Source organism: Primulina eburnea, chromosome 11 (genome assembly GCF_022965805.1).
Source record: "Primulina eburnea isolate SZY01 chromosome 11, ASM2296580v1, whole genome shotgun sequence".
Lineage (NCBI taxonomy): Eukaryota > Viridiplantae > Streptophyta > Magnoliopsida > Lamiales > Gesneriaceae > Primulina > Primulina eburnea.
In genome coordinates, this window is record NC_133111.1 from 2,582,787 (window position 1) to 2,607,991 (window position 25,205).

The 25,205-nt window shown below is 32.9% G+C and overlaps 3 protein-coding genes across 4 annotated transcripts; 1 reads left to right on the forward strand and 2 right to left on the reverse strand.

The window, feature by feature from the left end:
* Nucleotides 1–1,926: 1,926 nt before the first annotated feature.
* LOC140806141 (protein DETOXIFICATION 49-like) lies at nt 1,927–4,017 on the forward strand. The gene has a single exon (XM_073162634.1). The coding sequence runs from the start codon at nt 2,297–2,299 to the stop codon at nt 3,896–3,898; it is 1,602 nt and encodes a 533-aa protein (XP_073018735.1). The 5' UTR covers nt 1,927–2,296; the 3' UTR covers nt 3,899–4,017.
* Nucleotides 4,018–11,196: 7,179 nt separating this feature from the next.
* LOC140804439 (BAG family molecular chaperone regulator 2-like) lies at nt 11,197–13,493 on the reverse strand. Of its 2 annotated transcripts, XM_073160469.1 has the most exons (5): nt 13,283–13,493; nt 12,607–13,211; nt 12,233–12,489; nt 11,992–12,138; nt 11,197–11,903 (listed from the first exon to the last, which is right to left on the reverse strand). In XM_073160469.1, exons 2-5 carry the CDS (start codon nt 12,863–12,865, stop codon nt 11,472–11,474), a joined length of 1,095 nt encoding a protein of 364 aa, XP_073016570.1. In that variant the 5' UTR covers nt 12,866–13,211; nt 13,283–13,493; the 3' UTR covers nt 11,197–11,471. The 2 variants fall into 2 exon arrangements, with proteins under 2 accessions (XP_073016570.1, XP_073016569.1); XM_073160468.1 differs by having other exon boundaries at nt 12,607–13,493.
* A 5,563-nt stretch (nt 13,494–19,056) lies between these two features.
* On the reverse strand, nt 19,057–21,308 carry LOC140805223 (DNA-directed RNA polymerases II, IV and V subunit 6A-like). The gene is made up of 6 exons (XM_073161462.1): nt 21,183–21,308; nt 20,989–21,022; nt 20,733–20,905; nt 20,576–20,627; nt 19,361–19,428; nt 19,057–19,279 (listed from the first exon to the last, which is right to left on the reverse strand). The coding sequence occupies exons 1-6, from the start codon at nt 21,212–21,214 to the stop codon at nt 19,210–19,212; spliced, it is 429 nt and encodes a 142-aa protein (XP_073017563.1). The 5' UTR covers nt 21,215–21,308; the 3' UTR covers nt 19,057–19,209.
* Between the last annotated feature and the right edge of the window lie 3,897 nt (nt 21,309–25,205).

Sequence of the window (25,205 nt, forward strand, 5' to 3'; positions counted from 1 at the left end):
ATGTTGTGTTTCACTGGGTGAAGAATACCTGGTGTGAGATGGATCATATGGCTATCGAATGTAAAACCATAGTCCATACGCCGAGTTTCTTTTTTCTTTTTTTTGATAAAAATAAAGCCATACGTGGAGTGTGAAATTAAATTTTATTTTCTTCATGTGTCAATTTTTTTATGTTCACGACAAAATTATGCTAGCCATATTCCATTATACCAACTTGGATTACGTAAGGCAATGTCAAATGACTATGATTTAGGTCCCATCTTCATTTAGTGTTATCATGTTAAATATCGGTTAAAAATTATATCTGGAAATTGTGCTTTTATACATTCTCTTTTCCATTGAATCTTCCTTTTGATACAGTAAGAAATTAGACCAAACGCCATTCAAAATATCATGGTTCAATAACTTTTTATGCCCACACATAATCCATTATTGATTATACTATACAAAATAAACATGCTTGGTTTAAAAGGTAATATTTCATTATTTTTCAATATATATGTATAGTTTTGTTACATCGTCTACCCACGAGATGTCTTTCTGTCTGAGCTACCATTGAGTTGATACTCATATATTTAATATGTTGGTGTTAACTAAGTGGTGTACACAATGTACAATTGATGAACATTTTAACAAAATTATATATATGTATATATATTTATATATGAGTCAAATTCGGTATGTCTTCAATTTTTTATTTGTCTAAATTGAGTTGCATCAATTTCAAAAAAGAAATCGATATTTTAATAGAAGATGAGTACTATAATGCAACTCTCCAATATAGCGGCCGCGTGCGTGCCGCCTTTCGAATTCAGATTCAGGGATCCAAATCGAAGTTGACACGTGTCCAATCCCCACTACCGAGAAAAAATAACAATGGAGTGTGAATAAATTAAGGTTGCCTTTATAGCAAAAATTAGTTTTCGATGGTAGTATTTAAAATAACTGCAATGATTTAAAAATAATTATTTTGAATTTGAAAAATATCGTGAAGTGAATTTGGCCAAAAAATCCATAGTTTTCGAAATATAAGTTTGAGAGCGAATAGAAGACTACAAGCTTAGTTTGAGTTGACAAATTTATTAGTTGCATCTATAAAACGATGAGAAATTATCATATTAATAATATTATAAATAGAACATACGATCGGTTTATTAAAAAGATATAGTCGATAAAAATATTGTAACTCAAATATTTTAAATCGAAATAATTTTCCAAACATCTCCTAATATTATACAATTATTGTATCTCATCATAACATTTGAAGTTAAGTTGATGGATTGCTTCATAATTCTAAATCATGAATCGAGCATTCGGCGCCAATTGGCCAATTGTTATTGCATTTTTAACACGTTAAGCAATGCGATATTTTAGAGTTCTCTCGATCGATCTTAACATGCAAATTTTGGTGCTTTCTTTTTCGTGAAGAAAATTTCCACACGCTGATTTGACCAAACCATGTCTTTTTTGGAATACATGCAAGTCTTTTTCATAAATAAGTATATAATTAAGTCTTTTTCATAAATAAGTATATAATTTAACTATAACAGACTAATTAATAAATAAGGAGTTATTTTTCTTTTTTCTTTTTCTTTTTTTTTTTTCTCCCAAAAAATCAAACACGCAGATTCACCAAATGTGATTGGAATGCAGGAACTTCAGTTATTATTCCGTTTCTTAATTGGAAAACTACTTATTTTGGGTGTAACTGTAATATGGTTGTAAAGTTTATTGATAAACGTCATTTATTTATATGGGAGGGATTAATTTTTTTTAAAAAAAACAATAGGGTGAGATATTTTTTTAAAATATACCTAACTAATTAAATATCTCACGCAATCGATTTGAAACTCGAGATTGCTAGCGTCTTGGGGGCCATCCACTGGGGCAAGGGATTCTTGGCGGGATGAAACATGATTTGATAAGTCAATGCCGTGACAAAATGATTAGATTTTGTTTACAGGATTTAAATATCATCTTTATTTCTGGGAAAACACAGCATAGCAAATTTCAATGTGTCTTCGTCTTCTTCTTCTTTCCCATTTTACGGGTATTAAGAATATTGACTCTAAATCTGCAATAAATGAATCTTAATTAGTAAGAATCTTAAGTCGAAATTAAGAATGTCATTTGTTTACGCTGCAGGGGAGGGCAGGGCACGTACGCTTTCAATTGCCACCAACATGGCTCTTGCTGTCTGTCACCCACCCAAAATAATAACACTATAAAAACCCCACTTCCATTTCATTCCTGAAAACCCTTTCCCCCCTGACAGACACATACAAAGTACACACTTATGAAACATTCCCAAAACCCCACAAAAATTATGTGCCAACAAAAGCACAATACTGATCTTCCCATCAAACCCCAGGAATCCAACATGTTCACTCCTTTGATCCCCAAAAGCTCCACAACCCACCAAAATAACCTCCACCCACCAACAAATCAGCCTGCAAAACCAAAAGACTCCGTCACCAGTTCCTCTCAAATCATCCAAGAAGCCACCTCCTTAGCCAAAATAGCCCTACCAATGATCCTAACCGGTCTTCTTCTTTACTCCCGGTCCATGATATCAATGCTTTTTCTTGGCCAATTAGGGGACTTGGCCTTAGCCGGCGGCTCCTTAGCCATCGGCTTTGCTAACATCACCGGATATTCCATCCTCTCTGGATTAGCCATGGGAATGGAACCCATCTGTGGACAAGCTTTTGGAGCCAAAAAATACTCGGTTCTTGGCCTTTACCTGCAAAAGACTGCTCTTTTGCTGTTTTTCACTTCCTTTCCATTATCCCTTTTGTGGTTAAACATGAAAAAGCTCCTGCTTTTTTGTGGGCAAGATGAAGCCATTGCAACACAAGCTCAAACATATTTAGTGTTTTCAATTCCTGATCTTTTTGCTCAATCTCTGATTCATCCCATCAGAATATACCTCAGAACACAGTCCATTACTCTGCCTCTTACATTCTGCGCAGCGATTTCAATCCTCTTACACGTTCCTATAAACTACCTTCTTGTTTTGAAGCTTCGTTTAGGCATCAAAGGGATAGCTTTAAGCGGAATTTGGACCAACTTTAACCTCGTAGCTTCGCTAATCATTTACATAATATTTTCAAGAGTGTATCAGAAAACGTGGGGTGGTTTGTCAATGGAGTGTTTAAAGGGGTGGAAAACACTTCTAAATTTAGCCATACCAAGCTGCATTTCAGTCTGTCTCGAATGGTGGTGGTATGAAATAATGATTCTTCTTTGCGGGCTTCTTTCGAGCCCGAAAGCAACAGTTGCTTCAATGGGGATACTTATTCAGACCACCGCACTGATATACATATTTCCATCTTCTTTAAGCTTCAGCGTGTCAACAAGAGTCAGCAATGAGATAGGCGGCGGCCGGCCGGAAAGAGCAAAGCTCGCCGCCATGGTAGGGCTTTCCGGCAGCTTTTTTCTCGGTTTCTCCGCCTTGTTTTTTGCAGTATCGGTTAGAAATAAATGGGCTTCCATGTTCACTACAGATAAAGACATAACCGCATTGACATCACTCGTCCTGCCGATAATAGGGCTTTGCGAGCTTGGCAACTGCCCTCAGACCACGGGCTGTGGGGTTTTGAGAGGCACTGCCCGGCCCAAAGTGGGGGCCAACATCAACTTAGGATGCTTTTATTTGGTAGGAATGCCGGTAGCCGTGGGCTTGGCTTTCTATTTTAGGATGGATTTTGAGGGCCTGTGGATCGGGCTTTTGGCTGCCCAAATGTCGTGCATGGTGACCATGATGCTGGTTTTGCTGCTGACCGATTGGGAACTGGAAGCCCGAAGAGCGGAAGAGCTCACTGGAGAACATCCCTTTCCTGACGATGACAGCCAACAATTTCATTGCACTAAAACCAAGCAAGATTGTTTATGTTAAAACTACTGTTAGAGTTACCTACATTATGTAAGTAAGTGTATAATTTTGACCTTTTTTATTCTTAAAAAATTTAAAGGTTTATTCCAAATTTTTGTCTCAATCCAAACTTTTGTTTTAAAGAAAACGTGTCATTCATTTGGGGTTATAAATTTATTATTTTCAATTCCAAATTTATTATTTTCTTGCCATTCATATCAATCTGAGGCTAGTGGAGAATTTAATCGGCTTGCATTTATGTGACCATATTTTATAGTGACCGCCGAATATTTTAAAAGTTTGTACTTTTATCTAAAAATATAAAAAGTCACAATTTATTAAATTAAAGTCATTACATTTATTAAATATATCACGTAAAACTACTCCATTATATTCTACAAGTTTCATATGAGAAAACCCATAAAAATAAATAAAATACTTCTCTAAAAAATAATTGTTTCACTATCTTTTCATTCAGTTGGAAAAACCTATTGTTTTCTTCCTAAAAACCCTTGATTGACATAAGAAAATTATTGTGTGTGTTTTGTTAAAAACATGGGTCCCTCCCCCAACACAAATTGGCTTGAAAAGTAATTTGATTCAAAATCTGTGAAATAATTATCATATTGAAAGATTACAAATCTTGTGTTTTTAGATAATTAATAAATTAGCTTGAAAGCAAACAACAACAAAAAATCAATCTAGGAAACTCCATTATGAAAGTCAATCCCAAAAATTAACTCAAGGAGAAGGATTGTCGAAGTCCATATATACAACCCTCAAATACTCAATCCAATCGATGTGAGAACATTTAATATACGTTTCACACTCATGAATGAACAACTGGAGCGTGGAGTTTGCATTATCGAAGGACTCATAGGGCAGTCCAACACATAATATATGGTCCGAGTTTTGATATCATGTTAAGATTGAGACTCAAGTTAACCTCAAATTTAACTCAATAGGGAAGATTGTCTAAGTTCATATATACAACTATCAAATACTTAACATCCGATGTGAGACATTTAATAATTTTGATATTTTATACTGTAAAATTTCAGTCTTAATCTGCATACGTCAAGACCATATCCACTACATCAATATCACATTGCTACCACGGAAACAAAACGATTAAAATTACAACAGAAACAAAGATAGCAAATGATTCTGAATCGTGTTTTTTGCATGCATATTGAAAATTTGCTGAAAACACAGTACTGCCAATAGACCATGAATTTACTAAGATCGACACTATGTTTATTGCTTCCCGATTCATATTTGTAGGATATGGAAGAAGTAAGAACACACCACACGCCAAGTAACTTAAGCTGGTTCTCAATTATTCATTTTTAAACTCGTGTTTCACCGTTATGTATTGGGCTGTCTATAGTTAAGCACCCGTTCTACCCATAGTTGGGTCATTCGTAAACTCCACGTTCCAAATTTTCATTTCTGGGCGTGAGAATTGTGTGTTAATTATTCCACATCGGTTGGATAAATAACCTGAGAGCTGTATATATGAGCTTGGACAATCTTTCTTTTGAGCTAGTTTTTTGTATTGAGTTAAGTTCAAGTTCTAATTTTAACAGTAATAATACGTAGAATTCTATATGAAAATAATACGACGATGGAAAAATGTATGTTACACATTATATTAAATAAGTTGTTTTCATATAGAATATAATATTGAATTTTCTTTTTAACCTCGTCAGCATACAATTGAATATCAGAAAAAGGTCGAATATATAGAAAATCCAATTAATTGTCACCTGTCGAATCGTTTCTTAAATTTATCTTGTCATATATAATTAAAATCTGTAACATATTATTGAATGACGTAATACTATGATATTATAATTATAATAAAAAAATATGAGGATCTGCTTCCAACAGAATATTGATTAATAAATTAAATTGACTAAGATATAATTTTGCCGAACCGGGAATCCTTTAAGGTGGCAGATGATTCAAATGTGTCTTAGCGCATCAACAAACATCGTAAGTTTACAAACAAATTAAAGAAAGACTGTAATAATATCCGTAAAATTCGAAATATTTAAAGTTATATTTTATGCATACGTACATTTCTTAGTTTATTCCGAGAATTAGACCATAAATCACCACAAAATAGCATTTACTTAGAATTTAAAGAAAAACAATTCAATTATTTAAAATGTTTTACTTTGTGATTTGTTATAAATATTATATGAAAGCTTACTTTAATGCATATATATAATTAATTCGTAAAGGATGGTTAGCTTATTTCAGACCCAAAAGGGCAGGTTTTAATTGACCCTTAAGGCTTCAAAAAACCAAAACAAATAAAATTAATCTGCTGACGTATTCGATCATTCGATGCCCATCCTTCTCAAATATGTCACCATAAAGTGCTGAATTATTATTGCAAATAAAAATTTACCTTAAAAAATGTTACACTAAAAAATAAGTGAAATAAAATTCCCTTGGGAAAATACTTAAATTTAATTTCATATTACAGCACATATATATCATCATGTATGAGACTTGAAGCATATGTAGCAAATCACGTGCTGTCGATGGATCTTATAATATTATATTAAATTATATAAAATAAATAAAGAGACATTAACGTCACCCCAACCCTAAACATCAACCCTCACGCGCGCGCGCACGCACATCCCGTTGGGTAAAATAAAGATTTTATTATGCGTATTTGATTGATCTTGCATCCTAATTTTCATCACTTGAACCAGACGTCATGGATCATATAAAAAGTTGATTAATCTACACCCATATATATATATACATATGTATATATTTCAATTAAATTTAAATCATGTACGTAAAACATCAGTAATTCCAAATTACATATGTGATCTTATAACACTTTGAACCATACTTGTTTTAACAAATAAAGATCGATATCTCTAAATACGAGTGATCCTACACGTAGAATCGTGCTTGTTTGACCAAAGTTATTCGTCTCAAGTCCTTGTTGTGTAAACATTAATTTTATCTTTGGGAAAAATTTAAATACTTGAATTGTCATAACCAAGTCTGGAGAATCTCAATATATAATTTACGGAATCGCCTAGCCTAAATTGATTTTATTTAATAAATTGAGCGATGGCACCCCGTAACCTTTAAGTGGCACATTGGGATGTTTTCCAATTTTCGCAACTCCACCTTTTGATACGTGCCAGAAGACTAAATTTCGCTACATATATATATATATATATATATATATATATATATATATATATATATATATATATATATATATATATATATATATATATATATTCAATTAAAAAGTTTCACAGGATTAACATTATATTTTTATATGTTATGTTTGTTATTGCAAATGGTTCTTATTTTCGACGGAGGCATAGACAACTAGAAATGTATAGAGTAGTGTGCAATCGAGTTGAGTTGAGTCGAGCTCGAGTATCACACTACTCGATCTCGACTCGAAAAAGAATTCAAATACTCAAACTCGAGATCAATTTGACTCGAGTAGTAATTTTCAAGCTCATTATCTACTCAATAATGTATCCAGTTACTCGAGCTCAAAAGCTCGATTTTGATTTTTTTTAATGAATTTTTTTATTAAATATATATACATATATACTTGAGCAAGCTCAGAAATTACTCGAGCCTCGAGCTGACGAGTTCGAGTGACAATCAGAACGGTCTCAAATATCTAGGCGGCATATAGGTATCTTTATTTTAACAAATATCTCTAAATATGTGTGATCCTACACGTCGAATCATGCGTATTTCACTTGTTTGACCAAAGTTATTGGTCTCAAGCCCCTCTTGTGTAAACATTAATTTTTCGACGGAGGCATAGACTACTAGAAGTGTACAGAGAGAAGAATGTAATCGAGTTGAGTCGAGCTTGAGTATCACACTACTCGATCTCAACTCGAAAAAAATATCAAATACTCAAACTCGAGATCAACTCGACTTGATATATATATATATATATATATATATATATATATATATATATATATATATATATATATATATATATATATATATATATATATCAAGCTCAGAAATTAATCGAGGCTTGAGCTACTCAAACTCGTCTCGAGCTCGAGTGACGATCGGAACGGTCTCAACACTCAATTATCTAGGTGGCATATAGGTATCTAAGATCAACAACATATTCAAATTATTTATCCCGAAATTTGACAGCACAATGATATATATTTTAACGCTATAACTAATTTATTAATAAATACAAAAATATTTGAAGTCAATCAAAGAAAAGGATGGCATGCATGCGTGATAATCTCTCTGGTCAGGGAGACCAGAACCAAAATTCAGGCGGCTTAATAAATTCTCAATAATATAATTAAAATATTTAATTACGTGTAAGACGATTGTTAGAATTCAAAAAGTACAACGTATTTTTTTTGTCGTGGCTTCTAGGCAGCATGAAAGGCCACTCTTTTCACAAGATTAATTATCAATCTTCTTTGTTTCTGAATTTTTAAGAATCAAACATGAATCTTATCTGTCAACCTGGCTTGAGTAATCACTGTAAATCTGCAAAGATACCTTTTAATCGATCAAAGGATTGAAAGACAAAAAATATTACATTTTAAAATATACATGTGTGTGCGTGCATGTAATTATAAAATGAAACATGCATGCCTCGGATAAGATTTCATGTCTCGATCGAATAAATAATAGCCGTCCATGCATGCAGCAGAGCTAGCCAACCCGAACGAAAACCTTTTAATTTATGATTCATTTGTAGAATATGCATTGTTGTGTATTTTGCACAGTAACAAAAATCCTAAGATTAACTCTAGACTTAATTTGTCCCCACACGTACAAAATTTGATTTTGGTAGAATATTAAAAATTATCAACTTAACATATAAGGAGGAGAAGTGTTGGGGATACGTGAGACACCATTTTGTTGACTCCGCAAGCGTTCAAAACTATGCTAATTAGGTTATCTTATGTCGGATTATTAAATCAAATCGTGCTAATACTTAGATGGGTCAACTCAGACAATTTTGGATAATGGCATGCTTAAATAAGGTGAACTGGTTCATTTCACGAGGCTACTCTTTCGTTTTTACTCGTGAAAATTTTTCACTCTTTTTTACATGATGTGAATCATGCCTCACATCCATCATGTGTGTGTGTCTATATATATATATATATATATATATATATATATATATATATTGAGTGAGTCTCATGTGAGATTGTCTCACGGATCATAATCTGTGAGACGGGTCAACCCTACCCATATTCACAATAAAAAGTAATACTCTTAGCATAAAAAGTAATTCTTTTTCATTGGTGACCCAAATAAGAGATCCGTCTCACATATACGACCCGTGAGACCGTCTCACACAAGTTTTTGCCATATATATATTTATATGTATATATATATATATATGTGTGTGTGTGTGTGTATATATATATATATCAAATCTTCTACTAAATAAAGATTATCAGGTCCAACTAAGGCCCAATAAACTTAAAGCCACTCCATTTGTCGAAATCTTTCTCGTTTACTTAAAATATTATTAGAAGCCCAATCCACCTTTTTAAGAAATTAAAACGTGAGTCCAAGTCTAGGGCTCAAAAAAGCCCATGAAAGTGTAATACTAAATAATTAACTGCAAAACTATGTTTACAAACTAGGGGTGTCAATGGGGTGGGTATGGGGCGGGTATGACTAAACCCAAGATCCGCCCTATGAAGAAAATTTTGACCCATTACCCACCCCACCCCGGTTAAATATTCTTTGGACCCGTCCCACCCCGAATACGAAACGGGGCGGGTTAGACCCATGAGACCCGAATTTTTTTAAAATGAAAACATTAATCTTCTTGAGAGATACCTTGAGGCTTGAACCACTAACATTAGCGTATAGTTATGGTGGTGCGGGGACAGTAGCGCTTTATTTATAATTGGTCTACTTATTTGGATAATAAACTAAAGCCCAACCCAAAACAGAATCAGACATGTCTATGGTTGACCTTGAGGTGGGATACTAAAAAAATAAAAATTAATAAAACTATATCTTAGAATATTTATATCCACATATATGAGGCGAGTATGGGGCGGGTATTATAGGACCCATGACCCGCCCCATACCCATACGGGTCTGAAAAACTGGACCCGAGACCCACCCCATGACCCATTTAGTATGTCCAAACCCGTCCAAATGGGGCGGTTCCATTGCGGGTCTGGGTTTTGACATCCCTATTACAAACCACTTAGATATCAAATGAGAGTCGTGTCGTGTCTCACTCGACCCTCTCTGGACAACAAGGAAATTTCAATTTCCATTCTGTTTGGTCGAGATTTGATTTCTGACTTGGAAGAACAAACACCACAAAATGTGTGTGTGTGTGATAGTTGATTAAGGTCACTCTTTTATTGGACCACTTTCAAATAGTTAAATACTATGTTTTGATCAGACTAAAGATAAATATTTGTCCCACTTGGAGGTGTTGTAATGGACTATGGTCTATGAGCTGCAGCTCAATCGTTAGGGTTTTTTGAGTTGAGTAGGTCTCTTGTGAGACGGTCTCATGAATCTTTATCTGTGAGACGAGTCAACTCTACCGATATTCGCAATAAAAAGTAATACTCTTAGCATAAAAAATAATAATTTTCATGGATGACCCAAATAAAATATATGTCTCACAAAATACGATCCGTGAGACCGTCTCATACAAGTTTTTGTCTTTTGAGTTACCCAAGTTCAAGCGCTGTAGAAGATATAAGACTCAAAAAACCTGGGACTAGTGAAACTACTCGAGTTTTGATCAAGGCGCTCACAAATTGGTTACAACCCTAGTCTTACTAATATCCAATTTTTATTATTTAATTTACTCAAATCTATAGAGTGTTTGGCTCAAATGCAGTCTAAATTGATAAGATTGGAAAAAGGAGATCCAAGAGACCACCACCCCCACTTCAACTACACCTTTCTTTTCATCATTTGGTTGGGTTAGTTATTCCATTCCTCGTTTTGATCCAGCTTACTTCATGTTATCCTTGTCTTTATGCACCCTCAGCAGGAAGCAAAGCATAAAGATTAATCATTCTTCCTCAATAATTGCTTTAATTAAAAATTTACAAGAATACAAAAGTGGGATTGACTTGTGAATATATTATTTTGAAATAGAGCTTTAGATCCTTGATCATAATCTAGTAATGCTTTTGACCGTAGAAGTAGATCGAGCCAGGCCTAAGGAGAGAGAGTCGACTCTCCCTCGATATATAAATTTTTTTAACAAAAGATTAGACCCACCCCCAACCACCATAATGAAGCCAAAAGAGTGACAGTGGGATGCGAAATTCAAAATTAATTCTTGTATGCATTGATGATTTTTTTAATAGGTATTAAATGTGGGAACAATAATACAATAGTGGCAGAGATCATATAACGTAACACAATTTGGGTAGTAGCCCCCATTTATTTCTTCAAGTGAATGACATAAAAAAAAGGGATGCTAACAAAACTCTTAATACAGAACAAAAATATTTGGAGAATGGACACAAAACAAACTTGAAAACAAACCCAAAATGCACACAATCCACACATGTACTTTGTTGTCCTTCAAACCTAGCTACATCAAGTCCCATGTAAAACTAGGTTGTACTAGATGAAATGTGTTCGTCCCTAATGTAGATATCGAAGGATTGGCACCACGAATCGGTGCTGGGGTAGAGTCAAAAGTTTCCCACTGTGTGGTGATCACGACAGCTGCTGTAGAACTCGACTGTCGAGAAGGTTGATCCTGGATATGTCTGGGAGAATCGGTCGAAGAACTACCGAAAGAATGTCTTGGTTGTTGTGGTTGAACAGGGGATGCTGCTACATTCCCTTTTGAATTCATATGCGGTTGAAATGGTGAAGATGTGAGCCCATTCGCATGCTTCTGCTGCTGCGGCTGGTTTTGTTGAGTGGGTGTTGCAACGTGGTTTCCATTGCTAGCAGTTGCTGAGTTTTTCATCTTCAACGCATCAAGAATCTCGACATTCTTTTGCACTCTCTTCACCTTCAAATCAAGCTCTTGCCCGTTAAATGATTTTACCATCACAGATTCAAGAAAAGCATTTTCTGTTTTAAATCAAATTATGTTATACCTGTATTTTACTCTGTAATTTGACATCTCCATCAGCAACAATGCCATCCAATTTAAGCAACTGATTCATCAACAACTCGATCAGGTCTACCACATCTTTTTCAACCACTTTCCCACCTCTAGAAACTACAGTTTCAAGCGCCGACACCTACTTAATGACACGATGAAAACCTTCATTAAGGCACATGATTAGTTAAACCAATAGATCAGATCATGGAGAGATTAGAGAGTGAAAGAACAACCTTGCCGGCAAGCCTGTCAACCTCCATGCTGATTTCTGATATCAATTTCGCGGCCTTTTCCATTTTAGCAGTCTTTCTCATCTCTAGGTATCGTTTTTCTTGGCTAATCGCATCCTCAACGAGAACGATTTTGGATTTGTCCTTCACTCCGGCACTGTCAAGAAATGAATTTGAATCCCTTTCTTTATCCTTGTAAAACAGCTTTTGATCCTGGTGGTGCAAGCCAGTTGGCCCGGCCAGCAGCTTCTTCAATTCTCCTACACACCCGTCGATACAATCCATTAATGGCAAACTATACATACCAATGTACCATAGAGACGAGAGTATAAAAAAAGAAAAGAAAAAAGATTGTTGAATAAATAGTTGACAATTACCAAAGGTGGCCTGAGAGTTGATATGAATTTCATGGTATACCGACCCATATTTGACGCGCACGCGAATTGGAGGCGGGGGGACGTGGTTTTGATCTGCTTCCGTCCGCTTCTGAACCAGCATTCCGCCGGGCCTAAGCTCCCATGGTTTCTCACCGACTTCACCACGGCCTCCTCCTCGGCCAAAACCAACACCACCGCCGTCAGCCAAACTACCATTCATTTGCGGCAACACATTACTCTTAGTCCTCATCCTCATCATTTTGGATTTGCCAAGTTATATTTTCTCTAGCTCACGGTTGAAATATAAAGAGAACCTCACCTTTTAGCAGATCAAAGCATTAACTACGATCTGATCTAGAGCTAATTTGTACATATCCCTTCCAAGGAAATGAGACAAAATCCGAAAACTCCCAGGAAACACACAGCCAACAGTTTAATTTTCATGAAAATTACACGAGTCAACAATATAGCCACGCGTCTGTACACGAAAATCTTTTACCTATAATTCTAACCACTGCAGCAGTAAATGTATCCAACGAAAAGCCAAAAGAATTAAAGTCAAACCCGTGAATCTTGAACGGCGAAATGAGTCTCCGGTAATGGGGCTGTCGGAGGAAGGGAAGGAATGTTAATTAACTAAATTTTAGTCGATAAGAATAATCTTCAGATCTCTTACAAGAAAACTTAGGACGAATCGGTGGAGCGAGAAATCTGGCAAGAATATCGAGTCTGCGAATCTTTAAACTACGGCAAACCCGCCAGATTGAAACGAGAAATTCAATGTTCTGTACAGAAAACTTCAACGAGAATTTTTGAGGTGCGCTCCCTCTCTAATTGGCTGTGAATTGCGGAGAGTGGGGAGAGAGGCAACTATGAAACCAATAATATTGCTACAAACAAAATATATAGGCATAATTCATATTCCTTAATTATATTACCATACATTATTTATGCATTACCTAGCTAACATCATATAATATTTAATTTAACACAAAAAATATCATGATATCAACTTATCCGTCAATTTTGTGAGACGGGTTTTCAACTCAATCTAGTTAATGAAATATGTCAAAAATATCATTTTTTTATAAATTATAGACCGTGTCAATCCGTTCCTTGAATATAGATCAGAAATATTATGTTTTTATACTAAAAATATTATTTTTTATTATGAATATCAGTAGGGTTGAACTGTCTCACAGTTAAATATTCGTGAGACCGTCTTCAAAGAAACCCTACTCTGCAAGATTTATGCGTGGAATTCGGGTGTTGAAAAACATAATTTTGAGGGTTATAAGACTTCTGGGTAAGGGCGTATTGGCAATTGGATAATCATTGTGGCGCTAATTATAGGGATAAGAAGGCGAAATTGATTGGGGGAGTTAAAAAATAGTTGGGACTAGCAATCGAGCCTAGTCATTCGAGTTCTACTCAAATAAATTTTGAAACGCTCGGATTCGAATATTAATTTTCGAGCTCGTTCGAACTCGAAAAACTGATTTTAATTTTTTAATTCTTAAATAAATATATTACGATCTCGAAAAAACTCGCGAATTATCCGATCAAAATCACTAACTACTCGAACTCGATTTGAGCTCAATTTGAGTTTTGATCGGACTCGAGTCGAGCTAGCCCTACTTGAAACCAGAGTTCTAAAAAGCTCACTTAAGCTTGAAGCTCGACAAAAACGTCATGCTTCTGAGAAAAACGGAAAAAAACGGTTAAACTTAAGTGTGATCTGATTAAACGTAATTAAGGTGTTTAATTAAGTGTGCTTAAGTACAATTAATCACATATATTTGTTTTAAATTTTTTTTATTTTGAAGTTATGTTTTTTTATTTTAAAATAATAAATTATGTTTATAATTTCGATGTTTATTTTTATATTTTAAATATGTTTAAATATGTTTGATAATGATTTGACAAATATTTAGTATTTCATAATGTGGTCTAGTTGCTAAAACAAATAAAAATTGTAATTTTGAGATTTTTATGTTTTTATAAATATGATAATTAATACATCAGACTTAAAGTTATCATATTTATGTATTATTTTATCTATTTATTAGTTTGTGATAATTACAATTATAATAAAAATAAAAAAATACTTTTTCACACTTTAAGCATATACTAATCTTGCTTAAGCTTAAAAAACTTAGAGCTCGACATCCGTGTTTCAGTGCGCTCCACGTTTTTTTAGAACATTGCTTGAAACAAATGTCTATTGCAAGATGACCTAGAGAAGCCGGTGACCAATCTTTATCAACCGGTCACATGCTATTGTCATGCCACCGACAGTTTTTCACTGTTAGAGACAGACTCCTCTAATTTTTCTGACATAATAAGATGAAGGTGGTCAAATTGTGTGTTATTTAATTAAAAGCATCGATTTCTTAGGAGACATGAACTTTACAAAAACTTTAGTTATGAAATATTATTTAATAGAAATTTAAAAAAATAAAATAAAACCCTTTATATAAAATCGATTATTTTTTAAACTTTGTTTTTTAAAAAAATCAGGCATATTCGATCCATTTCTGATTGGTTTTACAAAAAATTTAAAATTACAGAACTTTAAATGTTTTTATGTTACATTAGAAGTTCATCGTCTATGTTTTTCATATGAATATTAAAAACAGTGTACCCTTGTAATATATGAGGTTGTTTTAAGAGAATTAAAATAGGTTATAACATTAATAATCACCATATATTGTAATCATGGCATCTCATATGAATTAACATCAAGTAGGCAACGCGTACTTAATATTTCAAAATAATCAAAAAATTAAATTATCAGTGAAACAGTCTTACACAAATTAACGTTGAGAATTACTTTATCTGCATATCACAAGATCCGACTACGAGACCAGAAGTTCAGCCCGACAATAATAGAGTCAACAAGTCTACTAAAATCAGCTGATCTCAATCTCTGTGTACCAAATGGGGTACCCGATAGAGAAAGGGCCTTACCCTTAGCAAAAAATCAGAGATAATGGACATATGCAATTTAAATACCATTATTTTTAAAAGAAATCAGATCGAATAAATTGATAGATAAATATGGAGCAATAAATAGAAAACTTAAAAAAATATAAAAAAAAGGATAGAAATAAAGGTTGAATTTGAATTTGGTTCTCGGAACCCACACGTATCGGTCAAACCGTACAGGTAAATATTGATTCAAATTCAACCACTGTCTCAACCCAACCGACACGTCCTGATCGTTGGATCATCACGAGGACACGTGTCGGATCTAGAGCGTAGATGACGCGGTAACTTGTGATGGACGTGATCCGAAAAGACAGTACAACCCATTTTTTTGTTTTTGCTATGTAATTAAAGAAACTAAAATAAATCCCTTCGAAGCGATAGTTTGAACGATAGAGTACGATGAATTTATAGTAAAAAAATCGAGATCGTTTGTCACCCTAATTTTGAGTAGGCAAAAATTTGTTTGAGACGATCACATGTGTCGTATTTTGTGAGGCGGATATCTTATTTGAGTCGTTCATGAAAAAATATTATTTTTTATGCTAAGAATATTAATTTTTATTGTGAATATTGGTAAGATTGACCCGTCTCACAGATAAAGATGTCTAAGACTGTCTTACAAGATCTCTGTTCTTTTGAGTATGTAACACAGAATTTGTTCATGGTTATTTATACTGTCATTGTGATTAAAAAAAACTAAAATTAATCATTATTTTATTATTGTACGCCCCACCATTTTCCGTGTTATTTATACTGTCATTGTGATTAAAAAAAACTAAAATTAATCATTATTTTATTATTGTACGCCCCAGTGCCCCACCATTTTTATTTTAATCTTGCTTGGATTATCTCCATTTAGAAAAATATATGCCATTATTACAAGAAACTTTAATATAATCAGAAATTTTTCAAAAGATATCACCTATGCCCATTATGATTTAATAATTAATCTTAGTTTTAGATGAATGAATTTGATCATATATTTATCCATTATTAATTTAGGTAAGGTATTACCGTCAAGCTATTAATTGCATAATTAAGAAGATTGAATGTTAAGTTTTTTAGGTTGATTTCATCCTACATGGAGGGGTACTACCCACATGATATAATCAAGGACTCAAATTTAGTCACAACGTGGTCCACTAATTTTTTAAAAATCATATATGTGTGTGTGAATCTTGTCTATCCAAATCATGTGGAGGCAGTTTTCTTTTAGGTAGCATCGACTTAACCTGTTTTTTAAATTATTTGGACTTAAAACATCGAGAATGATGGGGAGAGATATTAGAAGAATGACGTGTCTTTCCAAAAACTGTAATTAATTAGTATTAAAATGAAAATTAAGCGATGTTCAATTTGGGGGTAGGCCTTTGTTTTTGGTTAGCTAGAGGAGACGGACCTAAGCTTGGAGAGTGATGATAACTTGGTACTTTAAAAGATAGCAGAAATTTGATGATTGGCTTTTGATTACCAAATTTATCCTTATTTTTAATATTTTTTTAGGTAAGCACATCTCAGGATATAGATGAGGTAAAATAAATAAATAAATAAATAAACAAGTTGAATTTTTATATGTAATAATTTTATGGGTCAAATAGTAGGTTTTTGCAAGTTCGATGGAATCTTATTTTCATAATGAGGAACTTGTGCACGATCGCAAAAAATAAATAAATAAATAAATCCAGTTTGTTGAAACATTGACTATTTTTTCTTGTTAGAATATCTCACGAATCTTTATCTGTGAAACACGTCAACCCTACCGACATTCACAATAAAAAATAATGTTTTTCATAGATGACCCAAATAAGATATATGTCTCACAAAATACGACTCGTAAAACCGTCTCACACAAGTTTTTGCTTTCTTATTATTGTCTGGGGACGGAATTAATCAGGATATAAATAAATAATAACACAACGTCTCCACGAAATTGAATTAAAATAATTAAAAAACATTAAATATCGATGTTTTCCCTTACATTTGTTGCTTTCTTCATCCAACTCAAAGAAAGAACTGTTTACCTAAATATGATTCGAAACAAAGACATGATTAAGTGTGTACGACAATCAATTGGTTGTCTTTTGCTTCAGCAGCCAAAAGGTCTTTTCTTCTTTTATTTTTTTAACCCATGGAGTATTTTTACAATCCAGACAACTATTATTTAATCAATAAATTGTATGCAAAAGTTTAATTGAAAGAATCATCTTAAATGAGACAAACGTGGTCTTAATTCCAAAACAATCCATACTTGACTAAAAGTCGAACATGTTATTATTCCATTTAAGAATAAAATCAAAATTATCATAATAATAATAATATCATAATAAATAAAGCAGCAACTAGATAAGACAAAAAGCATTTAGCATCATTGGGTAAATCAATTAGAGTAATCATCTACTGAGAAAGGCTATAAGGGAAAAAGTGAGTAGATTTCGTTCATTCGTATAATTCGTCCAAACACGTGATTAGGACAAAATTTGGTATTATTATAATAAATTTGAGTAAACCGACACTCTTTCATTAATCATAACCTACCGACATTAGAACATCAATCCGTACACGGACCTAATGATTCGAAACAGTCTCCAAAAAAAAAATTAGTGTCCACCTCGTGTTATTTTTGTCCAAACAAAACATTCGTTCTCCCATGGGTTGCTCCTATCAGGGGAGAAATGAGAATATCCCGAACAAAGATTTATGAAAAATTTCCAAATAAAATATAAAGTTTAATTCACGTCGACATAAAAAATTTGTAGTCGGGTTCCTACAGAAGTACAGAACAGAGACATGGAACCAGAAATTCCAAGGTTCAGACCACATGACACTTCTCTTTCAACCATTATTTTTGACTGATAAAAGCAAATGCTGATTGGCCCACACCAAAGCTGGATACCAGTTAACAAGCAAGTCTGCTAATATGTTTAAAGACTTCATTCAATCTAATACAGCCCATGCTTTAATTAACTCCACAACTAATATCAGGCGTCCCACCTAGATTAAACTTTGGAGGCTCCTTTTAATATGGGTGGGTCACAATGAATACTAAAGGTTATATGTTAAATGATCATGGGGGGAAAAGGAAAGAATATTGATATTTGGTTAAGATATTGTGTTTAGAATGGTTTTAACAAATGGAAGAAACTGAAATTCATCCATATCTTTGCAAATGTATATGCAGTAAGCCATTGTGTCATGTCAACTGTTCAAAAAGTGTGTGCCATTGATATAAACAAGGGTAAATCTAGATTAATCGATTAGCTACGCTTATCTTTGTATTTCAAAATTCATAATTTCGAACTATAGCTCCCAGCAAACTGCTGCATTTCAAGTCAGACGATCTGTACTTTGAAAGGATTTCCTACGATATTTCTCCACAAGTGGCAAGTTTTTTCTCTGCCATCATGTTGTCTAAGATGCTAAGGACTGATTAAGTAAAATAAAATCTTCAAGGGACTCATAGAACGTGAAACAAGAGCTGCATGGAATACCACTAGTTTAGTCTCCACAAAAGAAGACGAGTATTTTACATTGTTCTAGAGAGGTCCATTTGAAACGCCTTAAGACAACACATATGCATACTCCTAAAGCACTTTTTCGAGAAGAATTGGTGTTTCACTCTCCCCCAACTTGCCTTTTCCACGAGTCTTCCACAATCAATTCATTCACTCCCCAATCCTCATAGCTGGATTACATAAACGAAAATACAGAAAAAAACTAAGACAAAGATAACAGGGAATGTAATGATGAATCCATTGAATCTTACCTTCCATCAGGGAGGTAACGACGAATAGTGAATGGTATTTTTCGCTGTCGTAGCTCCTTCATTGCAATCTAAGATAAGGTGAAAAAGATGGATGTTGTAACTAGTAAGAAAACATTACACAAAATCACATTGTAATTTCAAAGTCACTAGTAATACAAAATCCTATGTCGAGTAATCTAAGATAAGGTGAAAAAGATGGATGTTGTAACTAGTAAGAAAACATTACACAAAATCTCATTGTAATTTCAAAGTCACTTGTAATACAAAATCCTATGTTGAGTAATTGACAAAAGCTGCCCATATTTACATGCTACATAATTATCAAACAAAAGAGTTACGAGTCTGGCATTTTTTGTCAGATTTATACACGCCAAAGTGATGGCCAATCATACAAGAACTACTTTTTCTAACCATCCTCTACAATAATATTTGCTAAAATAAAACTATTCATGTGAAAATTGAGGTTCTGGGGTTTCTCATGCAAACCAAAAACATTGATTGAGGTGAAAGGAGAAAAAATTAAAGCCCTATTAAATACCTACATAGGTGTAATGTAAATATTGAAGTTTGGAACCAACTTTAAGCATAAAAATCGGATACTAAAACGGTCAAGGTGCCACCCCAAATAATATAATCATCCATCTAATACAAAGTAGAGGAAAGCAAAACTACATTATCATGAAGCGAGTAATTTAATGCAATAAACAAAATATTGAAACTACAAAATAAAAAATGAAACATAATCTTAACATTATAAAAGTTCATCACATGATTTGGAAACAGCAAGCCCAACCACGAGCTAACACACACAATCCTTCATCATTAAATAGCACTAGCATTTCGTTGACCTTGTAAAGCAAACAAGTTCCAACATACTAGCCAGCAAAAGCAAAAAAATTGAAATTCAAAGAAACATTTATTCCCAAATTTTTTTAAAAAAATCAAACAAATATATGTTTCCAAACAAAATCCTTTTGAGGTTTCTGTACTAAAAGGTTTTAATAAGAAACACACCAAAAATTCAGAGATAACAGTAAATATGCGAGATGCCACATTGAACCTAATGCCTTCTGCGAATGGATTACGGAACTGTAGCTCGAGATTAGAAATACACGTTTGCATACTATTTCTAACACAAACAATATATAAAGACGATAAATAGGAAAGAAAAAATTCTTGCCCAAAAAAGCACTACCAAAACATTGAGAATTTTACCTCGAGCGGGTCGGTTTCACCTTCTAATTCAACCATAACGGGAGCATTCATGCTGTGAAGCCAGAAAGAGTTTATCAAAGCCCAAAAATAAGTCAAATAATAAAATTTAAGCACGAAATTCCAGTCCAAGGTCCCAAAAAACACTTGAAAAACGAACCTTATCTGCAGAGCCCGTGTGCCCAGAATCCTAGCTCTTTCGTACTTGGTCATATACTTCGATGTTTTCCGAGGGCGTGCGATGGGTACCTGCTCCTGTTTCTCATCTCCATCGCCTTCGATCGGGTCAGGAGTGTCCTCGTTGTTATTATCTTCTTCAACTTCCGCCCCTTCCTATCAATTTTCTCACCATGACAATGAGATGAAACCCATAACCGAAAATAAAAACGTAACAAAGAATCAAACGAGATGCTCACATCAATCTCGGGTTCCATTGGCTCATCCTCGTAGCTGAGAAAAACCAACAAACCGTCATTAGTCAGCACAAAATTCAAAAGCCCTAAAAACCCTAATTCCAAAAAACAGTGGTGGTATGGCGCTATCGAAGTTTATAGGAAAATATTAAACGAAATTAGATTAAAAATTGACTGGATTACGAATATTTACTAACCCTCCGTCCATCTCATAGTCCTCGTCCGCCATGGCTTCAAGGTATCACCCCTCTTCTCCAAGTGCCCAGTGATCGCGCGAATGCCAATAGAGAAACAAGAACAATTGACTTAAGTAGTAGTAGAATGGGCCTAATTAGTCTCGTTGAAGCCCACTAAAATTACAACTTAATTTGTAAAGCCCACTAGCGCACCTTTCATCTATCGGACCATATTTAAAGTAGTGAACTAAAATTACCACTCTCTAAAAATACTAGGTAAAAATTCGCGTGAGACAGTCTCACAGATCGTATTTTGTAAATAGACCTCTTATTTGAGTCATCAATGAAAAATTATTATTTTTTATACTAAAATTATTACTTTTTGTTGTAAATTTCGGTAGAGTTGACGTGCGAACGTCTCACAAGATACCTACTCAAATACAATTATTTTGAATTGGGATCCACAAACCTTGTATTTGGATCAACTCATTTAAAATCTATGAATTTCGAATAAATTTTCATCGTTGAATTACCTCAATAAAAGAAAATAAAAATTCATCTTTTATATATTTATAATATATTTATATCAATCACGATAGATTTCTAAATACTTCAATATTCTAAAAATCTGAAATCTTTAAGTTCAGTTGTAGTATAAACAAATATGAAGATAAATTTGAATTTCTATTTTTAAAATATTAAACAATAAAAATACTTTTAATATCAATGAATTTTAATTCTCTTTTAAAGAATTTAATAACTCACTTCTCAATACATAAATTCACGTCAATTTATTAATCAACTTTAGTTTTAATTTAATTATGATTTTTCGAAATAAGCTTATCTTATGTTCTTTTCTTTTTTCCGCAATATTTAGTTAATATGTAAACTACATTTTATAAACAAATCAATATTCTTAGGTTGGTTAATTCATCTTTGGGAAGGAGATTTAGAAATATTTTAATCGGCTTTCGAGGAAGTAATTAATTAAACATTAAATGACTAATTGAGATTAAGAATTTATAACACGTCTCCCGAAATGAATTAATAGCTCAACTTCAACGCCACCGTTACGTTGACGTTTCGTATCTCCGGACTTCCATTTTTTTTTTTTTTGGGTGTGTGTATTCGTATCTCTTCTCACTTTATGCTAAAAAAATATTTCACGAGACGAAAATAGATCGTGAAACCGTCTCACATCAGTTTTTTTTGTTTATATATAACAGGAATCCTCGAAGTTAAACTTGCTGCCCTTAGAAGTTAAAAACTCCACCAAACGAGTAATGTGCAAGAAATCTTTACGTATACACCTAGTCCTACATATATATCTAATTCAAGTTATGATATAAAATCCATATTTAAAACTAAAAAAAGAGAAATAGAAGAATTTATTTATTTTATTAAAAAAAATTATATATAAAAGTTGAGGAATAGGTCTCTTGTGAGACAGTCTTACGAAGCTTTATCTGTGAGACGGGTTAACCATATCGATATTCACAATAAAAAATAATACTTTTAGCATAAAAAGTAATATTTTTTCATGGATGACCCAAATAAGATATATGTCTCACAAAATACGACTCGTAAGATCATCTCACACAAATTTTTGTTAAAAGTTGAGTTATTTGGGTAAGGTGGCTGCCATTATTAATTCCCTCCGCTGGGTCATCCATTCGTCATAGGTTAGGAGTTTCATATTCACCCTTTTCGGCTCTACAAAATATAGTTTATTGTCATGTGAAACTCTGATGTTATATTTAGTCGAAGTGTTTCATTTCTTTTGAAATTTTTTTTATCATGATCGACTTCTTGTTGTTGTATCCAAAGTAACGAATCTCGAGAGTAATTTTTTATATACACGATAGTGTTAGTCGCCAAAGAAATTCATTAACAAAACACTATTGTATTTTAGAAAATTTTCAAAGATCGTAATTCTGATTTCTTTTAATTATATGATATATAATCAATTTTGTTTATTTGTATTTTAAGTAGTTCAAATGATAGTACTTACTAAACTTAATAATTAATTATATAAAATAACAACTATTATACATCGTACGAGTAAGATACTAATGAAAAGTTTCGACATTTCTGTAAGTAATATCGTTTGGTTTCTTGCCTAGCAGTGATAAAAAAAAAAAAAAAAAAAATCCCAAAAATGCAATTTTTGTTTATATTCTCAATACAATTTTCGTATATGATCAAAATTCATAGTTGTAACATGTATGTATATATATGTTATACGTACGATATGTGTATATATAAGTTCTACGTTCACATAATTTATTGAATTTGTAATTTATTGGATTTGTAATGAAGGTTGACTGGTGGGATTAATTAATTATCACATATTTGATATTATTTTTGGTTAATTAATTTTAGATAACTGCTAACCGTACCTTACTCGTTGACAAAATTTTAATGTGTAAATCATCATATAAAAAAGGTACAGGTTCTTATAAGTTTTTTTTACCAAAAAAAATCATATATGAGACCGTTGACGGGCCAATTTTGTGAGACGACAGATTATCAATCTGATCTGACTCATTCAAAACATTAATTTTTATATGTCGAAAGTATTGATTAACACCTGCCAAAAAAATCATTTTTATATGTCGAAAGTATTGATTAACACTGTCAAAAAAATCATTTTTTGTTGGTTATATTATTAAGAAATATTATGTAATTATGATTTGGATTGATGTAATTTTATAATTCTAACTTTTATTCAAAGTTGAGGGGATCGAAGAATCGATAAGGTTGCTTCCTTTTCTTTTTGGATGTGTGGAGAATGTTTTTAGTCATGAGATCATCTTCTGAAACGCTTCATTTCATATTATCTATTTCCAAAGAGTGATCTCATGTGAGACCGTCTCACGGGTCATAATCCGTGAGACGGGTCAATCCTACCCATATTCACAATAAAAAGTAATACTTTAGCATAAAAATAATACTTTTTCATGGGTGACCCAATAAGAGATCCGTCTCACAAATACGACCTGTGAGACCGTCTCACACAAGTTTTGCTTTTTCCAAAATATCTCTTCTACAAGCCTTTGTTTTTTCTTGTTCTAGCCATTTTAAGAAAATATTATAACCATTTTTAATGCATGCTATTAATTACATGACTAAATTTATTTCCCTTTTTAATTTTACATTAAGAAATGTTTAAGTAAATATATATTCAGTTATATTTTTAAATAATTTAATCGGAAAAAAGGACAACATACAAGTTCCAAACTGGGACAGGATCTATTTCTACCCAATCTTCACTGGAGTAGGACATCGGCCTGTTTATATTAATTAATCAATTAATCCTCATTATTATTTAATATTAGTTATTACCAGTCCAAATGACACAACCATGCAAATAGGACAAACTTTTCTATTCATCCAATGTTATTTATATTCATTATTAAAATAATAATAATTATTATTATTAATATTTTCACATGCTGAGTACTCGATTTCATTATTTAATTTTTCCTCTTTCGTAGAAAGTCAGATTTCATCCAGCCATCCCCCATTTCTATTTTTGAACCTCTTCATAAATGACACTGAATTTTTTTAAAACTGCATACTAAATATAATATAAACTTTATTATATTCACACCACAGTGCACAAATGCACACACGCTTAAAGTTATGGCTAGCCAAATAATTTTCACACTATCTTTTTAGACTTGAGGATAAAAATTAATATTACCCATCTTAGATAATAATTCTAAAATGACATATAGAGGACATATTTGAAAAACCAACCAAAATAATTTGTGGTAATTTTATACAAAATAAAAACAAATAGAAATAGATTTATTTTGAGCATGTTTCTTTATATGTGATACAGATCAACTTTATCGATATTCACAATAAAAATTAATATTCATAACATAAAAAGTAATAATTTTTCATGAATGTTCTAAATAAGAGATCTATCTCACAAAAATCGACATGTGAGACCGTGTCACACAAGTTCCTATCATTTATGTCTATGTAACATAAACTCGCCTCATACTCTCAAATATGAGAGTAACTCGTACTCGA